The sequence below is a fragment of the Salmo salar genome, chromosome ssa11, assembly GCF_905237065.1.
Source record: "Salmo salar chromosome ssa11, Ssal_v3.1, whole genome shotgun sequence".
Taxonomy (NCBI): Eukaryota; Metazoa; Chordata; class Actinopteri; order Salmoniformes; family Salmonidae; genus Salmo; species Salmo salar.
Window position 1 is genome coordinate 43,849,663 of NC_059452.1, and position 25,155 is coordinate 43,874,817.

The window sequence follows — 25,155 nt, forward strand, 5'->3', positions numbered from 1 at the left end:
TCCTTCTCCACCAAACTTTACAGTTGGCACTATGCATTGGAGCAGGTAGCTTTCTCCTGGCATCCGCCAAACCCAGATTTGTCCGTCACACTGCCACATGGTGAAGCATGACTCATCGTTTCCACTGGTCCAGAGTCCAATGGCGGCAAGCTTTACACCACTCCAGCCGACGCTTGGCATTGCACATAGTGATCTTAGACTTGTGTATGGCTGCTCAGCCATGGAAACCCCAACGAACAGTTCTTGTGCTGACGTTGCTTCCAGTGGCAGTTTGGAACAAGGTAGTGAGTGTTGCAGCTGAGGACAGATGATTTTTACGCGCTTCAGCACTTGGCGGTCCCGTTCTGTGAGCTTGTGTGGCCTACCACTTCATGGCTGAGCCGTTGTTTCTCCTAGACGTTTCGACTTCACAATACCAGCACTTACAGTTGACCAGGGCAGCTCTAGCAGGACAGAAATTTGACGAACTGACTTATTGGAAAGGTGGCATCCTATGACGATGTCATGTTGAAAGTCAATGAGCTCTTCATTAAGGCCATTCTACTGCCAATGTTTCCATATGGAGATTGCATGGCTGGGTGCTCAATTTTATACATCTGTCAGCAACGGGTGAGCCTGAAATAGTCTAATCCACTAATTTCAAGGGGTGTCCACATACTTTTGTATATATAGTGTATATATATAGTGTATATAGTCCTACTGAGTGTAACCTTTTCCTCTGTGTGAAAGTGAAAACGGATGCATCTGAATAGAGCTCTCATAACTCCAGCGAGTCTTACAAAGCCATTCATTATTGACTGCCACCTGCAGCAAATCCTGATCTTTTGTCCAATCCCCCCCAGGAGACTGTGGGAATCCAGACTTTCTCCAGCTTCTCTCTAATAAAGCTGTATTTGTCCAAAAGGCATCTTGTCCCATTGGAATAACATGACAGTTGAGCAGCTCCCATATGAGACCCAAGTCCCTGGTAACATATGTCCAACAGTTTGTTAGGGACAAACAACACTTATGATCTTTTTAGGCAGATGGTTTTCAGCCCCCCCAACATGGCTCCAGTCTGCTTGCAGATGGAAATTGGATCTGGGGTAATAGTGTAAATCCTGTATAATCACCATGCATAATGTTTCAGTTTCAGTGTTTCTCCAGACAGTGTTTCAGGGGGAAAATAATGTCATAGTCTACTTGAAACCTTGTACATTCACTCATTCATTCTACTTGTCTATCCATATTATTTCTTTGTGCTTTGATTGTTCTCCTTTATTGAGATATATACTTGTTTCTCTGGGGGGAAATGAAATGAAGTCTATCAACAAGTCAAACTGACAGGATGCTGGAGGACATAGTGAGACAGAGGTACAGACATTGGGGAACAGATGACAACGTAGCAGTCATTTCTGCAGTGTGTTTGTGGTTTTTATGTTGCTTTGCATTGTCTTGTACTTTGTTTTGGTGTGTTGTGTATGTTGTGTGGTGTGTACGTTGTGTGGTGTGTGTGTGGTGTGTATGGTGTGTTGCGTATGGTGTGTTGTGTTGTATATGGTGTGTAGGGTGTGGTGTGTTGAGTATGGTGTGTCGTGTATGTTGTGTTGTGTTGTGTATGGTGTGTAGGGTGTGGTGTGTTGTGTATGGTGTGTGTGGTGTGTATGGTGTGTTGCGTATGGTGTGTTGTGTATGTTGTGTTGTATATGGTGTGTAGGGTGTGGTGTGATGAGTATGGTGTGTAGGGTGTGGTGTGATGAGTATAGTGTGTTGTGTTGTATATGGTGTGTAGGGCGTGGTGTGTTGTGGATGGTGTGTTGTGTTGTGTTGTATATGGTGTGTAGGGTGTGGTGTGTTGAGTATGGTGTGTTGTGTTGTTTTGTATATGGTGTGTAGGGTGTGGTGTGTTGAGTATGGTGTGTTGTATATGGTGTGTAGGGTGTGGTGTGTTGAGTATGGTGTGTTGTGTATGGTGTGTTGTGTATGGTGTGTTGAGTATGGTGTGTAGGGAGTAGGGTGTTGCGTATGGTGTGTTGTGTATGTTGTGTTGTGTTGTGTATGGTGTGTAGGGTGTATGGTGTGTATGGTGTGTTGTGTATGTTGTGTTGTATATGGTGTGTAGGGTGTGGTGTGTTGAGTATGGTGTGTTGTGTATGGTGTGTTGTATATGGTGTGTAGGGTGTGGTGTGATGAGTATGGTGTGTTGTGTTGTATATGGTGTGTAGGGTGTGGTGTGATGAGTATGGTGTGTTGTGTTGTATATGGTGTGTAGGGTGTGGTGTGAGGAGTATGTTGTGTTGTGTTGTATATGGTGTGTAGGGTGTGGTGTGAGGAGTATGGTGTGTTGTGTTGTATATGGTGTGTATGGGTGTGGTGTGAGGAGTATGGTGTGTTGTGTTGTATATGGTGTGTAGGGTGTGGTGTGAGGAGTATGGTGTGTTGTGTTGTATATGGTGTGTAGGGTGTGGTGTGATGAGTATGGTGTGTTGTGTTGTATATGGTGTGTAGGGTGTGGTGTGATGCGTATGGTGTGTTGTGTTGTATATGGTGTGTAGGGTGTGGTGTGATGAGTATGGTGTGTTGTGTTGTATATGGTGTGTAGGGTGTGGTGTGATGAGTATGGTGTGTTGTGTTGTATATGGTGTGTAGGGTGTGGTGTGATGAGTATGGTGTGTTGTGTTGTATATGGTGTGTAGGGTGTGGTGTGTTGAATATGGTGTGTTGTGTTGTATATGGTGTAGGGTGTGGTGTGTTGAGTATGGTGTGTTGTGTATGTTGTGTTACTCAGGCACCCTTTGCCGGCAGCCTCCTTTAGTTCTCAGACTGGACAGCCACAGTCCATCAAAACAAAATGAATGACCTCATTACAGGGTGGATGCAATCTCTGTATCACAGCCAAGGTGGAACAGCAAATTGAATCACAGGGAACAGCCTGCCCAAGCCATTGTCTGTGCTCGGGTACTGCCAAGATTAAACAACACTGGGACTTGGTGCCAGCTTTATTCCATTTCTGATGGATACTGACCCTGCTCTGGTCCTGGTGAAGGATGACGTTGACACCAGCAGGTGTGAAGAGAAGAGGGATCATATACAAACATACTCTTTTAATGGGCCAAGAGAGAAATGTCCTAGGATGACATTTGCACACACTGTATACAGATTTTTCTATTGTGTTATTGACTGTACATTGGTTTATCCCATGTGTAACTCTGTGTTGTTGTTTGTGTTGCACTGCTTTGCTTTATCTTGGCCAGGTCGCAGTTATAAATGAGAACTTGGTCTCAACTGGCCTACCTGGTTAAATAAAGGTGAAATAAATCAAATAAAAAGGGTTAACACTGATACATGATCAGGGATTGATCTAGATTTAAGATGTTGATAGTGAGTATGTATTCAGGAGAGGTGTTCAGATAGCAGAGACAGATCTGGACCACTAGATCATCTTGATGGAATCTGATTTCCTATCATGATCTCACGTTCTAGAATGTATTACTGTACACTGCCTAGTGAAAGTATTCACATCCTAGAATGTATTACTGTACACCACCTAGTGAAAGTATTCACATCTTTGCATAGTTTTCATATTTTGTTATTGAAATGTATTCCAGGGTTTGCATCATCTCTCCTAACTGACGATCATATCACCCAGACAATGTGGAGATCAGGTCATCTCTCCTAACTGACGATCATATCACCCAGACACTGTGGAGATCAGGTCATCTCTCCTAACTGACGATCATATCACCCAGACACTGTGGAGATCAGGTCATGTCTCCTAACTGACGATCATATCACCCAGACACTGTGGAGATCAGGTCATCTCTCCTAACTGACGATCATATCACCCAGACACTGTGGAGATCAGGTCATCTCTCCTAACTGACGATCATATCACCCAGACACTGTGGAGATCAGGTCATCTCTCCTAACTGTGCAGCTGGAGAATAATGAAACTGTACAACAAAATGTTTCTACTTTCACTAGACACTGTAATTTCCCCACACCCACAGATGTTATGGAAATGTTCGTAAGGCCTATTGTAATAGGAATCATTGGACCCATTATATTTAAAAAGCTCATAATGATACCAGCGCAACAGCACTGACAAGTACTGCCATTTGACATTTAACAAGTGAACTGCCTCGCACACCAAATGTTACATCCAGAGCTTATTACTGCATGTCCGGTAGATCATTTGTGTGATCTCCTCAGATGTAAATGCCAAATGCATAGTAAATGTCACAGAGACCTTTATGTACTGGGACTATTCCTATGTCTATCCGTCATCAACATCTCTGACTGGGAGGTATAAACATTTAGTGGACTTACTAATAAGCCTAAACGAGAACATCCTCTGGCAACTTACCCCCAGGTGGAGAAAACATTTACCCCCAGGTGGAGACTACATTTACCCCCAGATGGAGAAAACATTTACCCCCAGGTGGAGAGTACATTTACCCCCAGGTGGAGAAAACATTTAACCCCAGGTGGAGGATACATTTACCCCCAGGTGGAGACTACATTTACCCCCAGGTGGAGAAAACAGTTACCCCCAGGTGGAGAAAACATTTACCCCCAGGTGGAGAAAACATTTACCCCCAGGTGGAGACTACATTTACCCCCAGATGGAGAAAACATTTACCCCCAGGTGGAGAAAACATTTACCCCCAGGTGGAGAAAACATTTACCCCCAGGTGGAGACTACATTTACCCCCAGGTGGAGAGTACATTTACCCCCAGGTGGAGAAAACATTTACCCCCAGGTGGAGAAAACATTTACCCCCAGGTGGAGAGTACATTTACCCCCAGGTGGAGAAAACATTTAACCCCAGGTGGAGGATACATTTACCCCCAGGTGGAGACTACATTTACCCCCAGGTGGAGATAACAGTTACCCCCAGGTGGAGACTACATTTACCCCCAGATGGAGAAAACATTTACCCCCAGGTGGAGAGTACATTTACCCCCAGGTGGAGAAAACATTTAACCCCAGGTGGAGGATACATTTACCCCCAGGTGGAGACTACATTTACCCCCAGGTGGAGAAAACAGTTACCCCCAGGTGGAGAAAACATTTACCCCCAGGTGGAGAAAACATTTACCCCCAGGTGGAGACTACATTTACCCCCAGATGGAGAAAACATTTACCCCCAGGTGGAGAAAACATTTACCCCCAGGTGGAGAAAACATTTACCCCCAGGTGGAGACTACATTTACCCCCAGATGGAGAAAACATTTACCCCCAGGTGGAGAAAACAGTTACCCCCAGATGGAGAAAACATTTACCCCCAGGTGGAGAAAACATTTACCCCCAGGTGGAGACTACATTTACCCCCAGATGGAGAAAACATTTACCCCCAGGTGGAGAAAACATTTACCCCCAGGTGGAGAAAACATTTACCCCCAGGTGGAGACTACATTTACCCCCAGGTGGAGAGTACATTTACCCCCAGGTGGAGAAAACATTTACCCCCAGGTGGAGAAAACATTTACCCCCAGGTGGAGAGTACATTTACCCCCAGGTGGAGAAAACATTTAACCCCAGGTGGAGGATACATTTACCCCCAGGTGGAGACTACATTTACCCCCAGGTGGAGATAACAGTTACCCCCAGGTGGAGACTACATTTACCCCCAGGTGGAGGATACATTTACCCCCAGGTGAAGAAAACATTGACCCCCAGGTGGAGGATACATTTACCCCCAGGTGGAGGATACATTTACCCCCAGGTGGAGAAAACATTGACCCCCAGGTGGAGGATACATTTACCCCCAGGTGGAGGATACATTTACCCCCAGGTGGAGAAAACATTTACCCCCAGGTGGAGAAAACATTGACCCCCAGGTGGAGGATACATTTACCCCCAGGTGGAGACTACATTTACCCCCAGGTGGAGGATACATTTACCCCCAGGTGAAGAAAACATTTACCCCCAGGTGGAGGATACATTTACCCCCAGGTGGAGAAACATTTACCCCGAGGTGGAGGATACATTTACCCCCCAGGTGGAGACTACATTTACCCCCAGGTGGAGGATACATTTACCCCCAGGTGGAGACTACATTTACCCCCAGGTGGAGGATACATTTACCCCCAGGTGAAGAAAACATTTACCCCCAGGTGGAGGATACATTTACCCCCAGGTGGAGAAACATTTACCCCGAGGTGGAGGATACATTTACCCCCAGGTGGAGACTACATTTACCCCCAGGTGGAGGATACATTTACCCCCAGGTGGAGGATACATTTACCCCCAGGTGGAGACTACATTTACCCCCAGATGGAGAAAACATTTACCCCCAGGTGGAGACTACATTTACCCCCAGGTGGAGAAAACATTTACCCCCAGGTGGAGACTACATTTACCCCCAGGTGGAGAGTACATTTACCCCCAGGTGGAGAAAACATTTACCCCCAGGTGGAGAAAACATTTACCCCCAGGTGGAGAGTACATTTACCCCCAGGTGGAGAAAACATTTAACCCCAGGTGGAGGATACATTTACCCCCAGGTGGAGACTACATTTACCCCCAGGTGGAGATAACAGTTACCCCCAGGTGGAGACTACATTTACCCCCAGGTGGAGGATACATTTACCCCCAGGTGAAGAAAACATTGACCCCCAGGTGGAGGATACATTTACCCCCAGGTGGAGGATACATTTACCCCCAGGTGGAGAAAACATTGACCCCCAGGTGGAGGATACATTTACCCCCAGGTGGAGGATACATTTACCCCCAGGTGGAGAAAACATTTACCCCCAGGTGGAGAAAACATTGACCCCCAGGTGGAGGATACATTTACCCCCAGGTGGAGACTACATTTACCCCCAGGTGGAGGATACATTTACCCCCAGGTGAAGAAAACATTTACCCCCAGGTGGAGGATACATTTACCCCCAGGTGGAGAAACATTTACCCCGAGGTGGAGGATACATTTACCCCCAGGTGGAGACTACATTTACCCCCAGGTGGAGGATACATTTACCCCCAGGTGGAGACTACATTTACCCCCAGGTGGAGGATACATTTACCCCCAGGTGAAGAAAACATTTACCCCCAGGTGGAGGATACATTTACCCCCAGGTGGAGAAACATTTACCCCGAGGTGGAGGATACATTTACCCCCAGGTGGAGACTACATTTACCCCCAGGTGGAGGATACATTTACCCCCAGGTGGAGGATACATTTACCCCCAGGTGGAGACTACATTTATCCCCAGGTGGAGGATACATTTACCCCCAGGTACCCGTGGCAGTATACAGGACACCAACCCGTGGCAGTATACGTCACACCAACCCGTGGCAGTATACGTCACACCAACCCGTGGCAGTATACGTCACACCAACCCGTGGCAGTATACAGGACACCAACCCGTGGCAGTATACGTCACACCAACCCGTGGCAGTATACGTCACACCAACCCGTGGTAGTATACGTCACACCAACCCGTGGCAGTATACAGGACACCAACCCGTGGCAGTATACAGGACACCAACCCATGAGTAGGATGGAGTCTTTCTACATGCTTCCTAATGATGGTGACTTTTATGTATAATTGTATGAATGGTTTGTGTCCCAAGATACTTTAAACCAAATTCACAAACTCACTATGACAGCATGTTGACCGTTAATGCTGGATGAAACCATGAGGTCCAGACAGCTGGCCTTGGAGGAGGACGTGCAGAATGTAATCCCTGTGTAGTTACACAACACAGTTCATACGTTTTATTTCCTGTGGGTAATGTAATCCCTGTTGCTCTATCCAGACAATGGCATATGGCCAAGTCCTTTTTGACATTTTGATGACTCATCTGCATAGCCTTGTGTGTGTTATTAGTATTATGTTGATTAGCTATCAGGTCAGACAGTTCAGCGACTGAGGAAGAAGGGGAGAGAAATGAGACAGCAGGTGGAGACAGACTATGCTATGTTTGCATTAAATTATATTTGTTTTATTTGTAAATATCTTAAATAAAAATGCTCACTTCATCTACAACGATGTGGTAAACAGCAAACTAAATGAGATATTTGTCATCGTGTCACCTTGGACTGCTTTAAGCCTGGATACATGAATACATATTTAACATCGTTGTTAATAATGAATGTGTATATTCATTTCTAAAGGCAGTTAGACAGTGTTTGTAATGACTTCAAAAGCTCTGAGTAGAGCAGTAACAGTAGATATGAGTTGCGCTGCGGGGAGACTTCTAAGTTCAACCTGTGGATACGAATCATCAGTCTTCAATGTGGAAAGCCACAACAGAAAATGTTTCAGGACCTTAGCAGTGTGGTAGTGCAGTGCTTTTCAGCTGTGGACTATGACCCGTCAAGGCATACCTACCAGGCTTCTAGTAGATTACAGCGTCAGGGTGAAGAGGACACAGGAGAAAGGCCAAAGTGAATGTACTGGTATTGTAATGAAAGAGATCCATCTCCTGGGTTACAACGGCTATGGCAGTTGGGCTGACATCAAATCAAAGTGTATTGGTAGTGTACACAGTTTATCAGATTTTATAGCGGGTGCAGTGAATTGCTTGTGTTACTAGTTCCTAACAGTGCAGCAAAAATGTCAAACAAGTTTACAACTATTAATCCACTGATAACATACACTTTTATTTTGGTATATATATGCTGTTTTACATATTTATAAGAAACATGTAACGCTATCGCCTCAGCAACAAAGGAATACCTTCTACAGCAGACATTTCTATATGATATTTCAAATACTTTTGAAATTCAAATGAATCAAGTTAAAATATTTGTAATTATACTTTACATCTAACAAACAAAATGTGACGTGTAATGCCTCATGGTGCAGTTTGAAGGAAGTTGAAGGTAGTTCGGTGAGCCATTGCTAACTAGCGTTAGCGCAATGACTGGAAGTCTATAGGTACAGCTAGCAGAGACATACAAATGGTATCCATGAGTTCATGTGCCTCTGGGTAAGTAGAAAAAGGGCTTAATTGCCAAAATGTAGCACTATCCCTTTAAGACTTTACCAACGGCAGTTACACTGTAGAACATAGAGGGCCGGTTTCCTGGACACAGATTTAGCACAGTCCTGGGCAGAAAAACATGTTGAAAGGAGAATATCCATATAAAGTGCTTTTTAGTCCAGGACTTGTGTCCGTGTCTGGGCAACCGGGCCTTAAGTATGATCCTTCAACTGTCACTAATCATACTATTGAAATGTGTCAGACTCTAGGCTGCTACGGTGTCCATTTTAGGACAGCAAGACCTGTCCATGGAAGTTGTCCTAAAATGGATACCGTACCATGCCAACAGTCCTTTTATTGGTGGTACACAGAGCAATGGTTAAAACAACAACTGATATTAAAACCCAGAAACCAAAATACTTTTGCGCAGTTCAAAATACATAGCTAGCAGCTCAAAAGAATTTCACGCAAGACAGCGGGTGTACTGTAAGCGCTGACTGAAATGTTCACGGCCATTTGGTCACTTCACTCTCCAAATCTCACTTCAACTACCACAGTGCATTAAGGCACCAGCACTTTGAAATGAGCTGAGCGTAACCTTAACATAGGACAACACATGGCAGCATGGGTCTGTGAGCTAGCATGCAATACACAACTTCAATGGCAAAAACACCCCTATAGTCATTCCTATACACTCTTATTTTGTTAATATTATATGATTTTTAAACGCATTCTAAAATCATAACACAGAATTTCATCTGAGTAAGCCTATGGAAGAGTTCAAGTTGAGGTTTTCAGGTAGGGGGGGGGAGAAAATCACACCAAGGCATTTGCATCGAGCTGAAATAAGGCCAGGATGTCGAGCATGGCCTGTTTGATGTGGTTTCCAAAACGATGAGAGTCCTATTGGACAGAGAGGAAACAATTTAGAATGGACACGTTCTAAAACAAGCTGATATAATAAAACTTTAGAATGGACACGTTCTAAAACAAGCTGATATAATAAAACTTTAGAATGGACACGTTCTAAGGCAAACTGATACAAAATAACCTATATGGATATGCAGTTGGTATCAATATTGGCTGGTCAGCCGTGAAATTCAGGTCTGTATGTTACCCAGGCGATAGCGATGTCTTTGTTTCAAGTGAGGACAGCTGATTGAAAGCAACATTCAAAGATAGGCCATGTGGATCAGCCAACTCACCGTCTCAGGACTCGAGTGCTTGCTGGAGATGTGGAAGTTAATGAGGTTTTCTCCCAAGATGATGTAGGACACACCATATCCATCATCTGCCACCTGACACACAAAGAGAGAAACACAATCAGCGTGTGGAAAAGAGGATTACACGGCAGCACAGAGATAATCACACTATATCCTACTGGATTTTCAATTGCTAAAATTAGAGAAAACTTGGCTAATATATGGATTTTTCCCGCTGTCAATTCTTTTTTCTCCCAAAAAACACATTCTGTGACGTGCTGAGTTTTTTGGCGGCATGAAGCTTTCATTAGACCAATGAAATTGCCGAACGGGTTACGGTCAAACAACTTTTTTGTTTACTGTTTAGATTAAAATCGAGCGCTCTCAAACTTCCCATCATTCTGATTACGGTAGTCATTTTGTCATCCTCATCATGGTAAAGACACGGAGAAATGCATATGATGCAGCTTTCAAGTTGAAGGCGATTGATCTGGCTGTTGGAAAAGGAAATAGAGCTGCTGCACGGGAGCTTGGTCTTAATGAGTCGATGATAAGACATTGGAAACAGCAGCGTGAGGAATTGACTCAGTGCAAAAAGACAGCTAAAGCTTACTGCTAATTTTGTATTTTTTGTTACAAGCCGTGTTTCGTTAAAGCCTATTTATTTTTGTTACAAGCCGTGTTTCGTTAAAGCCTGTGTGTGTAAAGTTCATTTGTTTCAATGTACCGGTAGGCACCTGCGGCTTATAGACATGTGCGGCTTATTTATGTTCAAAATAATATATATTTTTTAATTCAGTGGGTGCGGCTTATATTCAGGTGCGCTTAATAGTCCGGAAATTACGGTACTTGGGAGTATGGTTAGACGGTATACTCTCCTTCTCTCAACACATATCAAAGCTGCAGGCTAAAGTTACATCTAGACTTGGTTTCCTCTATCGTAATCGCTCCTCTTTCACCCCAGCTGCCAAACTAACCCTGATTCAGATGACCATCCTACCCATGCTAGATTATAGAGACATAATCTATAGATCAGCAGGTAAGGGTGCTCTCGAGCGGCTAGATGTTCTTTACCATTCGGCCATCAGATTTGCCACTAATGCTCCTTACAGGACACATCACTGCACTCTATACTCCTCTGTAAACTGGTCATCTCTGTATACCCGACACAAGACCCACTGGTTGATGCTTATTTATAAAAACCTCTTAGGCCTCACTCCCCCCTATCTGAGATATCTACTGCAGCCCTCATCCTCCACATACAACACCCATTCTGCCAGTCACATTCTGTTAAAAGTCCTCAAAGCACACACATCCCTGGGTCGCTCCTATTTTCAGTTCGCTGCAGCTAGCGACTGGAACAAGCTGCAAAAAAACACTCAAACTGGACAGTTTTATCTCCATCTCTTCATTCAAAGACTCAATCATGGACACGCTTACTGACAGTTGTGGCTGCTTTGCATAATGTATTGTTGTCTCTACCTTCTTGCCCTTTGTGCTGTTGTCTGTGCCCAACAATGTTGGTACTCTGTTTTGTACTGCTGCATTGTTGTGTTGCTATGTTGGGTTGCTGCCGTGCTGTGTTGTTGTCTTAGGTCTCTCTTTATGTAGTGTTGTCTCTTGTCGAGATGTGCGTTTTGTCCTATATTTTTATTTAATTTATTTTCATTTTTAATCCCAGCCCCCGTCCCCGCAGGAGGTCTTTTGCTTTTTGGTAGGCGGTCCATTGTAAATAAGAATTTGTTCTTATTTAAATAAATAAGTTAAATATATATATATATTTTTTAAAGTAGGAGTGTGGATCAGAAAACCAGTCAGTATCTGGTGTGACCACAATTTGCCTCATGCAGCGTGACACATCTCCTTCACATAGAGTTGATCAGGCTGTTGATTGTGGTCTGTGGGATGTTGTCCCACTTCTCTTCAATGGCTGTGTGAAGTTTCTGGATATTGGCTGGGAACTGGAACACGCTGTCGTACACGTCAATCCAAAGAATCCCAAACATGCTCAATGGGTGACATGTCTGGTGAGTATGCAGGCCATGGAAAACTGGGACATCTTCAGCTTCCAGGAATTGTGTACAGATCCTTGCAACATGGTGCTGTGCATTATCATGCTGAAAGATGAGGTGATGGCGGTGAATGAATGGCATGACAATGGGCATCAGGATCTCGTTACGGTATCTTTGTGCATTCAAATTGCCATCGATAAAATGCAATTGTGTTAATTGTCCATAGCTTATGCTTGCTCATACCATAACACCACGGGGCACTCTGTTCACAATGTTGACATCAGCAAACCACTCGCCCACACGACACCATACACATTGTGAGGCCGTTTGGACGTACTGCCAAATTCTCTAAAAATGACATTGAGGTGACTTATGGTAGAGAAATTAACAAATTCTCTGGCAACAGCTCTGATGGACATTCCTGCAGTCAGCATGCCAATTCCACACTTCCTCAAAACTTTAGACATTTGTGGCATTGTGTCGTGTAACAAAACTGCACATTTGAGAGTGGCCTTTTTTGTCCCCAGCACAAGGTGCACCTGTGTAATGATCATGCTGTTTAAAATCAGCTTCTTGATATGCCACACATGCCAGGTGGATGAATTATCTTGACAAAGAATAAATGCTCACTAACAGGGATGTAAACAAATCTGTGCACAACATTTTACAGAAATAAGCTTTTTGTGCATATGGAACATTTCCGGGATCTTTTATTTCAGCTCATGAAACATGGGACCAACACTTTACATGTTGCGTTTATATTCAGTGTATGTTGTTGTTTTACATAAAGATTTTTGAGCACCGGGATGAAGAACACAGACAATATGATTGTGCGATTATGTTTTAAGGCGGCATTACACTCCCGAATCTGGTCTGAAAACATCTGACAGTCTTTAATGCTACTTTAAAGCCTAATTCATTTTGAGTAGAGCCCAATTGAGGTCAGGCAGGGAACTCACCGGACCAAAGCCTCCCCCGCTGGACACGTACTCCGGGTGTCTGGCCAGGTCAAACAACTCCACCTGCTGGAGGGGAGTCTGACTGGTGGACAGCCTCCAGGGCTCCGACAGCACCTATGAGAGAGGACACACACACGCTTTAACATACAAACCTCTCAAAGGAAAACAAACTGTATAAAAACGAAAAACACACAAAGATCTACATTCCACTTTAAAGATGAATAGTAACATCCACATCTCAAAATACTGCATGTGACCTCTTTGAGGAAGGCCGAGTCCTCCCCCAGGTACTTGGAGACCACGTAGAGACAGAAGAGGTGGCGGTCGATGCCTCCTCCAGTCATGGCCAGCCGGTAGAGCTGCTGGTGTTTCGTCGCAGCTTCCTTCAACAGTTTCAGTCGCAGCTCTCTCTAAAAGAAGACAAGGAATGGTAGGAAGAAACAATGAGACATTATGAAAGGAAAGGGGCATACCTAGTGAGTTGCACAAATGAATGCATTCAACCGAAATGTGTCTTCCGTATTCAACCCAACCCCTCTGAAACAGAGCAGTAAAGGGGTACGAAGTAAAAGGTGGAATCTGTCTCTTTTGGCCAATCACATCCAGATCTCACAATCTAACCATTTCTCCCATGAGCAAAGATATGGAAATAGTTGGTTGAAGCATTTTTGGGGGGAATACCTTTTTTTTTTTTTTTTAATAGTATATATATATATTTTTCATGAGGACTGACCCACAACTTTTCAGTTCCTGTAATGCTCACAGATCCACTATCACAGGATCCTTACCGGGTTGTCTTCCACCATGGAGCGGACGAAGGCACAGGTCTCCACGGTACAGGAACGCACCGTCTCTGTGCGACCCTCTCGGAACATGCGTGTCATGGACGCCTCGTACGTTAGACAGAACCTCCCCTTGTCCTAGAAGACAAATTCAATTTAATCAAATTTCATAAAACATTTATTTATCCACTCAGGGGTGAATAAGGAAAGTCAGGTTCACATGTTTTTAAGAGTAAAGACTCAGTTAACAGTCCTGTAATGTGGTTATAACATATTATAACTACAGTAAAGACTCAGTTAACAGTCCTGTAGTGTGTGGTTATAACATATTATAACTAGAGTAAAGACTCTAGTAACAGTCCAGTAATGTGTGGTTATAACATATTATAACTAGAGTAAAGACTCAGTTAACAGTCCAGTAATGTGGTTATAACATATTATAACTAGAGTAAAGACTCAGTTAAGTCCTGTAGTGTGTGGTTATAACATATTATAACTAGAGTAAAGACTCTAGTAACAGTCCAGTAATGTGTGGTTATAACATATTATAACTACAGTAAAGACTCAGTTAACAGTCCAGTAATGTGGTTATAACATATTATAACTAGAGTAAAGACTCAGTTAACAGTCCTGTAATGTGGTTATAACATATTATAACTAGAGTAAAGACTCAGTTAACAGTCCAGTAATGTGGTTATAACATATTATAACTAGAGTAAAGACTCTAGTAACAGTCCTGTAATGTGGTTATAACATATTATAACTAGAGTAAAGACTCTAGTAACAGTCCAGTAATGTGGTTATAACATATTATAACTAGAGTAAAGACTCAGTTAACAGTCCTGTAATGTGGTTATAACATATTATAACTAGAGTAAAGACCCAGTTAACAGTCCTGTAATGTGTGGTTATAACTAGAGTAAAGACTCAGTTAACAGTCCTGTAATGTGTGGTTATAACATGTTATAACTAGAGTAAAGACTCAGTTAACCGTCCTGTAATGTGTGGTTATAACATATTATAACTAGAGTAAAGACTCAGTTAACAGTCCAGTAATGTGGTTATAACATATTATAACTAGAGTAAAGACTCAGTTAACCGTCCTGTAATGTGGTTATAACATATAAGACATAATAAAGGCCCATAAATGCTTAAGTAACAAGGCATTATAACTGTCGGCTAAAGCATTACAGATCTTTCTTGCTGGCACATTTTAGTCTTGTTTGGTTAATAAATAATAAAAGTATGTTATAGCTATCGTCCTTATTAAGGAGGATCTTTATCTCATCAAACTACAGATTGTTGACAGCACCATCCCTTAACACTGGTATTCATTCACATGTCCTAAGGAAGCTACATTCCCAACCTGGGTTTTCATATATCCATCCTACCCTCCTTCCTTCCAATTGCCTAGTTGGCTAATCAGCCAATGGACTAATCCAATCAGCTGATTCTCTTTACTGTTGCCAGTCAACAGGGGCAGAGATAAGGACCCTACCCTGAAGTGAGCCAGCTGCAGGGCGATCTGGATGAAGGCATCGGGGCTGGTACGACACTTTTTGATCAGGCCCTTCCCAAAGCAGTTGAAGGGGATGATGTGGGAGTCGACGTCGTCTGCCAGGGCCTTGGCCACCATCAGAGAGCTGGCGATGGCCGTCTGACACTGAAGCACCGCACACGGAGAACAAAGACACTGAATCAGCCCATTTCACTTGGGGTCTCTGATGCATTTGATCAAAGAGCCTCAGTTCTTCATTTCATTTGAAGATTTGAGATGAGACAGTTGAAGGGGGGGGTCCTCAGAAAGATTAGAGCTCAGGTGGCTTAAAGATGTGAAATCTGAAGGTATTTCTACTGTCTAATCTAGTATCACACTTGTACCAAACAGACAGGATCACTGGGGATCAGATTTGATCATTATAACAATGAAACAGAATGGAAAGGCCTGTGTGTGCATTACTGATGTGCATTAATTGATGATAATTCTGAAAACAATAAATCACTTTTGAAAAGGGGAACATCCCTACAACATTGTAGTTTAACCCAAACCCCCTGTGGTAGGCTACCTCAGCTGGGATGTTCCACTGCAGCCTCTGAGGGCCTGGGAGGGAGGGGTGAGGGTTTCCTTTGCAGTGGCCTTCCTCTGTGTAACCCAGCTTCACAGGGTCCATCGACAGCACATGCTACAATTAGACAATAACATCATTTAGAGACATTTGTTCTGCCAGCTATCTATTCCTGATAACCTATACAGACACACTGTAAACATTAACACAACTAAAGAAGCAGAAGGGCTCTACTCTGCTAGCTACCTCCCAGAGGTGCCCTATGATGGGGGCATCTGCCCAGCTGTGCTCCGCGTTCAGACCCATGGTCCCGTTCCTGAACACGATGAGGTTGAAGGACTTATCAAACCACCTACAGGAAAAAGACAAACACAAACCAGTGCTTGAGCATGGAGTAAGATACAAACTCTAATATTTAATTATAGAATTATAAAAAAAATTATTATACAAGTATTTAAAAGTGATTTAATTTATAAGCATTCATAACATTTATGAAAATGTCTAAACAATTGATAAACATTCAGTAACATTCATAAGTAGTTATAACAGCTTATTTTTGAACATTTTTGTAAAGGGTAATCTGTAGAATAAATGAGGGCTCAGGTAGATAATAAGAACATTTCATTTGTAGAGCACATTTCCCACACTCCCTGTGCATAATATGAAGGATTGGAGCCCTTGGTCTCACCTGTCGTAACATTTGCCATGCAGCAGGGACTTGGCATAGCTGTCCAGGGATCGGACAGGATCCTCAGCCTTGTAACGCTGCTCTGTGTCGTCCAGGGTCACAAAGAAGGCAGCCTTCTCCACAGTGTCCAGGGCCTGCTGGTTCCTGCCCTGTCTCAGGTAGGCCTCGCGGGCTTCCGCCCAGGGCACCCTGCCAGGTGGGGTGAACATAACATTGGGGAAACTTTTTGATAAAATTATTTATTACAGACAGTGCATTTTTATACCACCTTCGAATTGGATCAACCCAAATATTGGTCTGTTTGTGGGTTGGGATTGACGTGGGGTATGGGGGGGCCTGGGGGGGATTTTTTTTACATTTCTGTGAAATCCTCATGTCTTACTCATTGTTGGATCCAAATGTACTATATTTATTGAATATTATATGAATCCAAACATTTAAAAAAATTGCCAATTTGGGTGCAATCATTTAAGTTAATTTCTCAAATGATTTCACAACAATCTGAGATGGTGGGTGTTTGTTAAGGTGTCTCTCAGTTGGTTGAGCATGGCGCTTGAAACGGGCAGTTCCATTCCAGCTGGGCTACCCATAGGAAGATGGACACGTCACGTTAGATAAAAGCATCTGCTAAATGGCATACATTACATGTGTAGTGTTAGCGTACCTGTCCCCAGCAGTGAGGGCGGCCAGGCGCTCCTCCCCCGGCTGGGGTTCAGAGGGGTCAGCCAGGATACGCTCCATCTGCTGCTCTACGGCCCTGGGCGACAGCACCTGACCGTCGTAGAACATGGGCACCTTGAAGTAGCGCCCCCGGTGGTACACCACGATGTGCCTGCTGTCCTGCATATGCTGGATGGTGTCTGGACAAGCACAAGGGTAGGGAGGGACAACTTTGTGTAACTTTCAACTAAATCTAAACCAGAATATGAATATGGATAAAAAGGAACTATGATATACTACTCACACAATTTGGACCTACTGAAGAATTAGCACAAAAAAAAGGTGGAAACTGCAGTACTACAACATGTCTAAAAAGGGTTTTTCTAGCAACTAAGACAGCGTATCAAGCAGATACCTTGGAGAGACTAAATGTGCTTTGAACTGTTGTTTCAAGCGAAAGACTTGGGAGAGTGTGCTCTAAAGCACAAACTATGGTTGATGTCATTTCCAAGCAACTACAGTGGGATTCTTTGGCATGAAACAAAAGTTAAAAACACACAATGAAGAGGATTGCAATGAATCATGGGAGTCTATGGGGGTCTAATTCAGGACACTTTGTAGCCTCGGTCACAAAAAAAAAAGCCTGTTTTATTCCAGGGCCTAAATAGCCGATCTGTTATGTCAACTTGGCACTGAGAAAACAGCTCCATCCTGCGATGCCAGTTGACCTGTAAAGTGCACATTGATTGGATATATTTGTGCATAGTCTGCGTACATTTAATGTACACATTGCTAAATAATAGAATGATCAAATAATCTGTTCAATCTGCAATTGGTTCCACCCGTTCTATGGTTGTTAGAACTGCTTTAGTCTGTGTGATTGAGAGGCTGGGGAGGAAGAAGTGGCCATCTACCTGTATCTACGCCTGGGATACGACTGGTGTTGAACATACGCTCATATTGCGCTGAGCACATTGGAATGGTATTTTGAAGCATGAGCTGAAAGGCAAAAAGGAAAATAGAAAAAAATGAAAAATGACCAAAGCACGAAAGCCTGCTCTCCTAGAAACTGACAGGAGGGGAGCTACGGGGGGGGTGGAGGAACCAGAACGGCTCACGGGAAAAGTTCTCCCACGGAAGAGAAGAGAGACAGATGGGTGGGGGATTTTAAAAAATACAACAAATTGAAGGGAATGATTGGAGGGGATGGGGAAGGGTTTGATAGCTGATCCTATTTCAACAGCATGTTACAGACTTGAGAAACATGCTTGTCTGGGTCAAAATATTATTATATTAATATTAACTATATTTCTGTACAATAACACTAGGTGCAAAAACAGTCATTCCAATAAGGACTTACAATCACTTACAGTGTCAGACAGTACCAAACAGTTTTGTTTTTATGGAACATGCTGGTGAAACGGGAATTCCATGGGGACAGGAATGGGGGGAGGAATAAGGGGTGAGCTGGATCCAAAGTTGGTCTGTGACAATAACGCTCCCTCCTCTTACCCCGTTCCAGGCCTGGGAGGCGGGACGTATTGAACAAGCGCTCCCATTGGGCGGAGCAAAGAGGAACTCTTTTATCCAGTGCAAAGAGCTGCACCAGAGAAAACATCCCGTCCGCAAGTGTGAAACAGAAACAACCATATTTATGTCATTTGGTATGAAATACAGAGGGAAGAGGAACACACATTATGGTCATAAAGCAAATAGATAAGAAGCAGTGACCAAAAGTGAAGGCTATTTACCGGTTTGATCTGCGCTCGGTCCAGCATTCTCCTGTACAGCATGATGGCATGGATAGCATTGCCTGCCCGAGCGGCCTGCAGACTGGTGGGAAACACATACAGGAAGTCCTAAGAGAGAGGGAGTGAGAATGGAGAAAAAGCTGTCAATCACTGAATGAATGATAAATAAATCTACAATTGATAAAGAGAAATATTGCCAAGAGAATCTGATCAAATAGAGTCTGATGAATTGCCAAATTGGTAAACATCCATAAACATATAATATTATTAATAACACATACTTATCAAAGACTGTACAGTATGAAAATAGGCTAAAAGTGCTTCTCCAATAGAAATCCCTGATCATACTTGTAGGCGATGTCATGGAGGCGTTGTCTAGTTAAGCTCATGCGTAGAAACACGTCATCGGGTCTAACGGTCATCTCGCGCCGAACTGAGCATGTGCAGGCTGTCAAATCAAAAGCACTCCTTCCATATAACATTTAAAAACGCCACTCGCACATCTGAGCTGTCTTTGTTGCAGGTGCATGGTGACAGTTGAATAAGATGAGAAAAAAGAAGAAACCTGCACACTGCTCTCGCTAGCATCACTGCTCTTTAATAAGCTATACGTATCGGCCTTCAATATAGAATTGCTTTTATATTAAGTCCGCAAGCTAGATCCCTGCAATGTCTCATTGAAGATCCAGATAACTCTTCTGGCCTCTCTGGACTAAATCCTAATTATGATAAGTGTACCTACCATATTACATATTGGATCTTTTACATTGCAGTTTACCTATAAAATGGGAAGTAGACATACTTGGTATTCATATCACAAAATATATAAATGAGCTCTCCACAATGAATTTCAAAAGAAAACTAATAAAAATAGACAAGATCCTGCAAACATGGAGAGGTAAATACCTGTCTATTTATGGGAAAATTGCTCGCCAGCATCACCGCTCTTGCCAGTACCACCGCTCTCGCCAGCATCACCGCTCTCGCTAGTACCACCGCTCTCGCCAGCACCACCGCTCTCGCCAGCACCACCGCTCTCGCCAGCATCACCGCTCTCGCTAGTACCCAAGCTCTCGCCAGCATCCCTGCTCTCGCCAGCAGTGCGCCAGCATCACTGCTCTCGCCAGCATCACTGCTCTCGCCAGCAGTGCGCTAGTACCACCGCTCTCGCCAGCATCACCGCTCTCGCCAGCAACCTGATGAACTCCTTTGTCAGCAACACTTCTCTCGCCGGCAGTGCGCTAGTACCACTGCTCTCGCTAGTACCACTGCTCTCGCCAGCATCACTGCTCTCTTCAGCACCCTGATGAACTCCTTAGTCAGCATCACCGCTCTCGCCAGTACCACCGCCGCTCTCGCCAGTACCTCCGCCGCTCTCGCCAGTACCACCGCCGCTCTCGCCAGTACCACCGCCGCTCTCGCCAGTACCACCGCCGCTCTCGCCAGTACCACCGCCGCTCTCGCCAGTACCACCGCCGCTCTCGCCAGTACCACCGCCGCTCTCGCCAGTACCACCGCCGCTCTCGCCAGTACCACCGCCGCTCTCGCCAGTACCACCGCCGCTCTCGCCAGTATCACCGCCGCTCTCGCCAGTATCACCGCCGCTCTCGCCAGTATCACCGCCGCTCTCGCCAGTATCACCGCCGCGCTCGCCAGTACCACCGCGCTCGCCAGTACCACCGCGCTCGCCAGTACCACCGCGCTCGCCAGTACCACCGCTCTCGCCAGTACCACCGCGCTCGCCAGTACCACCGCTCTCGCCAGTACCACCGCTCTCGCCAGTACCACCGCTCTCGCCAGTATCACCGCTCTCGCCAGCACCTGCCATACAGATTACAAAATAGCTGGGAAGAGATTGTTGATGTACAAAATTCCATGGCACAGAGTATATAAAACAATGCAAGATTCAAGACTATTGTACAGAATTCTTGCAACCAACAAAATGTTGAATATTTGGGGCATACAATCATCGCAGCTCTGCAGATTTTGTTGTGAGGAATCAGAATCAATAGACCATTTGTTTTAGTATTGCCCTCAGGTAGCCTGTTTCTGGTCTCAGGTTCAGGAAGGGCTGAAAAATCAGAACATTAATCTAAAATTTGCCCTAGAAATAGCATTTTTGGGAGATCTGGAGAGACCAGGTCAGTCAATTACTAATTTTCAACTCGCAATCTGTGGATTCTATTTGATTAGATAGATTCAAAGTGTGTTAGAAATCACAACATAGTTGAAAGATATTTGGTGCGTAGAAATCTGAAGAGGGTGGCCAGCAGAGATAGGTGGGAGGGGCTGAGGGAAGCTGAGGGTTAAGATGTGGAACTGGAGACAAGTGGGAGTGGAGTTGTTGAGTGGGGGATAGAATGACAGTCAAAGACAAAAGTAAAAAATGATATTGCCTGAGGCTGATGCCGCGCAGGTGCTTGTACACATGCATATACACACGCACGCATTCAAATGCACACGTGCACACACACGGAAATATTGCCACACATGCACCGAAACTTATCCAGTTGGCCTTGCTGTTTAGATTACTGTTGTCCTTGATGTCTGTTGTTTTCCTTTGGTTTTCTCTATTGTTCATTTTGTTGGTTTGGGCATTGGGGGACAGTGGCTTGAGGGAGTTTTGGGTGTGTGGAATGGTGGGAGAGGTTGTTTTTTTCAGAGGGTGGGGACTATGGGGGGTCTTGGATGGTTGGTGGCCTGGCGGTTGGGGGCTTGGGCCGGTGGCCGATAGGTCGCTGGTTCATGTCCCCGTTTTGGGAGATCTGTCGACTGGTTGCACCTGTGGGTTGCTCTGGATGGGAGTCTTTTAGATGACTGAATGTAATGTAAATGTTAAGCGGCTTCACTGCAGGTACATTGTATGTTTTAATGGTTTTTGACAAAAAAATGTAATGTGTCAGTTTCACGAGGTTGGAGTAATAACATGTTCAACTACTTAAGACATTGGCTCTAATCTAGGTTGTGCCTTTACATTTCGAGAAAATAAATAACTTCTGAATAATTTTTCACTTCTCAAACCCCAAACCCTGGCCTGGTCTGTTTCACAAGCGTTCCTGGAAGTTTTGTGATGTTGCGCCCCTGGGTTCAGTAAGTCTGTGATATTATTACATTCCTAGCAGCTTGATTATATATAATGCTAGTTCTGACTCTTACCATTGCATAGTAGTTGCTGTTGACCATGATTGGTCCACGGCCTCTTAGGTAGATGTACTCCTCCCACCAGTCACTGACCTGAGAACAGCAAGACAAGCAGGAAGATGGACATTTCGGAATCATACGAAAAGCTTTGGAAAATTAATGAAGCTATCTAAGAAAATCTGATGAAAACAATATTTAATTCAAATGTGACTTACATAGTTTGTAGCCCACCAGGATTTGAGTTTCAGGTACCACTGAAGTTTAGGACCCAGGCCTTTCTCAAAATCCTTGGCAAGGCCCTCCATCCTCAAGTACTGTTCGTCGTCCATGAGCGGACGGGCAGATTCAAGGTACTAGCAGAGGAAACATGTATGACAATCTAACATTCCCACCTTCAGGAGTTCAATAAATAGTCACATTGTACCCCTCTAGTAAACGGTTTTAATCCATTGGAGAAAAAAAGATGGTTAAGCGGAGATGTGTTTTGTTTCTGTTGCTCACTCTATTGATGGTGTCTTTCACCGAAGGCAGAGGGAGCTGTGGTAACGATGTCTGGAAGCTGTACAACTGGGGATTCCGCCTTCCGGAGAAGATTTTCACCAGTACCTGCACTCACAATTATGGGCTGGTCTGTTAAAGGAGAAGTCTACCTTCAAATAAAAAGGATCATATATATATATAATTTTTTTCCCACCAGTCTTTTGTTTATTTGGTCTGGGGAAAATATTTCTGACATGATATGAACCTTCTAGGTATAATATTTCTGTAGCCCCCACCTCTACCCGGCATTGGTTTCCCACGAGGCAACACGTGACATGGTCGTTTGCAGTCGACTCACCAGCCAGATGCGTGTCCTCCATGGCACAGTGCCGTGACGGGCATACATCCATCCATGCCAGGAGAGCAGCCACTTGAGTGAAGTTCGCATGGTGAAAAAAATGGCCACCCAGAGCCCTGTGCCAACTAGCACACCGCCAACCACCTGCTGGTTCTCAAAGGACATGTAGCGACTGCAAGGAGAGAGGCAAAGCATCACTTACTGGCCATAAACATCCATCAATTGTAATTTTATCTATGAGATTCTATATTTTTCAAAGTTTAGTCAGCATCATTGGATAGTGAGTTGAGACTTTACCTAACAGGCAGGTGAGCACCCACTTTGGTGAACAGTGCCAAGGAAGGGTCAGCTTGGACGTACTTTGCCCTCCCCATGTACAGCCCCACCACTAACATCAGGCCGGTGGGACTGCCAGGGTACACCCCGGTCATCACCCCATTCTGTAGAGGAAATTATATTCAGCTGTTTGACACATCAATGTCACTGTTGGTTGTATTTACGTTATCTGATGTTGTTGAATGTCTGGTATAACTTGGTATTGGTATGCCTGGTGGCAAATTTCCCTTGAGACAAAGTTTGAATACAATTTAAGTGTTGGAGCACCTTGAAGCGGATAAACTTTTTCTTCCAGGAATGCAGGCCAGACAGGTAGATTTGTCTCAGGGCCTCGTGGCTCAACTGCAGATCAATGCCGTCTGGAGAGACGGTGAACTGGAATGCCACAGCCTGGTGAGCTTCTGCCATGACTCTGCCAGAGGTACTCTACAGTCGAAAACGCATGACAAAACATCACCAAACCATCATCACATGATAAAAACTGAAGCACACTAGAATACAAATGACCTTCTCCCGTAAGCTACTTAGGTAGAAAGGACCCACCCACTCTCATGAGATACTTAGAAAGGACCTTCTCTCAAACAGACGTGACAAGTGGGTGGGAAACATTTGTTCCATTCAGTGAGCAAAAATCTAGTAACGTGATGGTGTGATAAAGCAGTGCTATTTGAGTTTGGCCAATGACAGATGCGCAGCACGACTGCATAAAACACAGCCTGAAACGCAACCAACCTGAATCATGGTCTCCAAGCAAGATAACAGCACAGACAGAAGGGGTTAGTTATAAATATATTTGATGTCAGCTAACGTTAGCTAGCTAACGTTAATGCCGGATCAATATTCCAAGGCAGAAAGATACTAGCCAGTTGCCTTGTTTGGTTAATATAACTAGTTGTGACATTCATCCGTTAACTAACTGTCCGCTTATACTGCCATTAGCGAACTAGTAACCTAGTTAACGTTAGCTAGCAGCAAATTGTGGGAAGCGCCGGCTAGTAAGCTATGTTAACGTTAGCTAGCTAGATAACGTTGGTCAGACAGCTAGCTAGCTAAATCGTTTGATATCAGGTGAAATCAACAGTCAAACTCACGTAGTATCTTCAAATGGCTCCTTTTCAAATATATTTTACTTCAAAAACATTTCAGCAGCGATTTCAACGACACCAAGTTAGCTAGCTACTACACGCTGGGTAGTGGGCTACGTCGGACGCTCTGGCACGTTCCAGGTTGCATAGATAGGGCATATTCAAGGCTGACTGTCTATCCCAAGGGGCCACGGTTCCGGTCTAGAATCACGGTTTCGACTGCTCCTATAGTTTGGCTTCGGTACTGCAGTTTAACTGACATCCGTCCCAGAAAGCGAATTTCCATACACGACCACATAGTGAAGTCAGATTTGAAAATGCATAATAAAGACACTTTAGCATTGCTTGACTTGGGCAGGAGCTCACCAGAGATGAGTACCAGCACCTCTATTCAATGAAGAGAGATGCTATGCTACCAGCCTCATGCCATGTTTAAACAATATGGCATGAGGGGGTGTGGTATATGGCCGATATACCAAGGCTTATGGCTGTTCTTACGCGCAACGCAGAGTGCATGGATACAGCCCTTAGCCGTGGTATATTGGCAATATACCGCAAACCCCAGAGGTGCCTTATTGCTATTATAAACTGGTTACCAACGTAATTAGAGCAGTAAAAATACATGTTTTGTCATACCCGTAGTATTCGGTCTGATATACCACGGCTGTCAGCCAGTCAGCATTCAGGGCTTGAACCACCCAGTTTATAAATATGCATA

General features: G+C 44.2%; 1 protein-coding gene across 2 annotated transcripts; it reads right to left on the reverse strand.

The window, feature by feature from the left end:
- Positions 1 to 8,573: 8,573 nt before the first annotated feature.
- On the reverse strand, positions 8,574 to 24,660 carry LOC100136416 (carnitine O-palmitoyltransferase 1, liver isoform). 2 transcript variants are annotated; one of them, XM_045689601.1, is made up of 19 exons: positions 24,444 to 24,660; positions 23,620 to 23,778; positions 23,314 to 23,456; positions 23,017 to 23,188; positions 22,680 to 22,784; positions 22,394 to 22,531; positions 22,194 to 22,271; positions 19,038 to 19,145; positions 18,201 to 18,285; positions 17,291 to 17,486; positions 16,627 to 16,815; positions 16,185 to 16,290; positions 15,939 to 16,055; positions 15,371 to 15,535; positions 13,879 to 14,010; positions 13,348 to 13,500; positions 13,091 to 13,204; positions 10,123 to 10,215; positions 8,574 to 9,820 (listed from the first exon to the last, which is right to left on the reverse strand). In XM_045689601.1, exons 2-19 carry the CDS (start codon positions 23,758 to 23,760, stop codon positions 9,734 to 9,736), a joined length of 2,322 nt encoding a protein of 773 aa, XP_045545557.1. In that variant the 5' UTR covers positions 23,761 to 23,778; positions 24,444 to 24,660; the 3' UTR covers positions 8,574 to 9,733. The 2 variants fall into 2 exon arrangements, with proteins under 2 accessions (XP_045545557.1, XP_045545556.1); XM_045689600.1 differs by lacking the exon at positions 18,201 to 18,285 and adding an exon at positions 18,799 to 18,886.
- Positions 24,661 to 25,155: the final 495 nt, after the last annotated feature.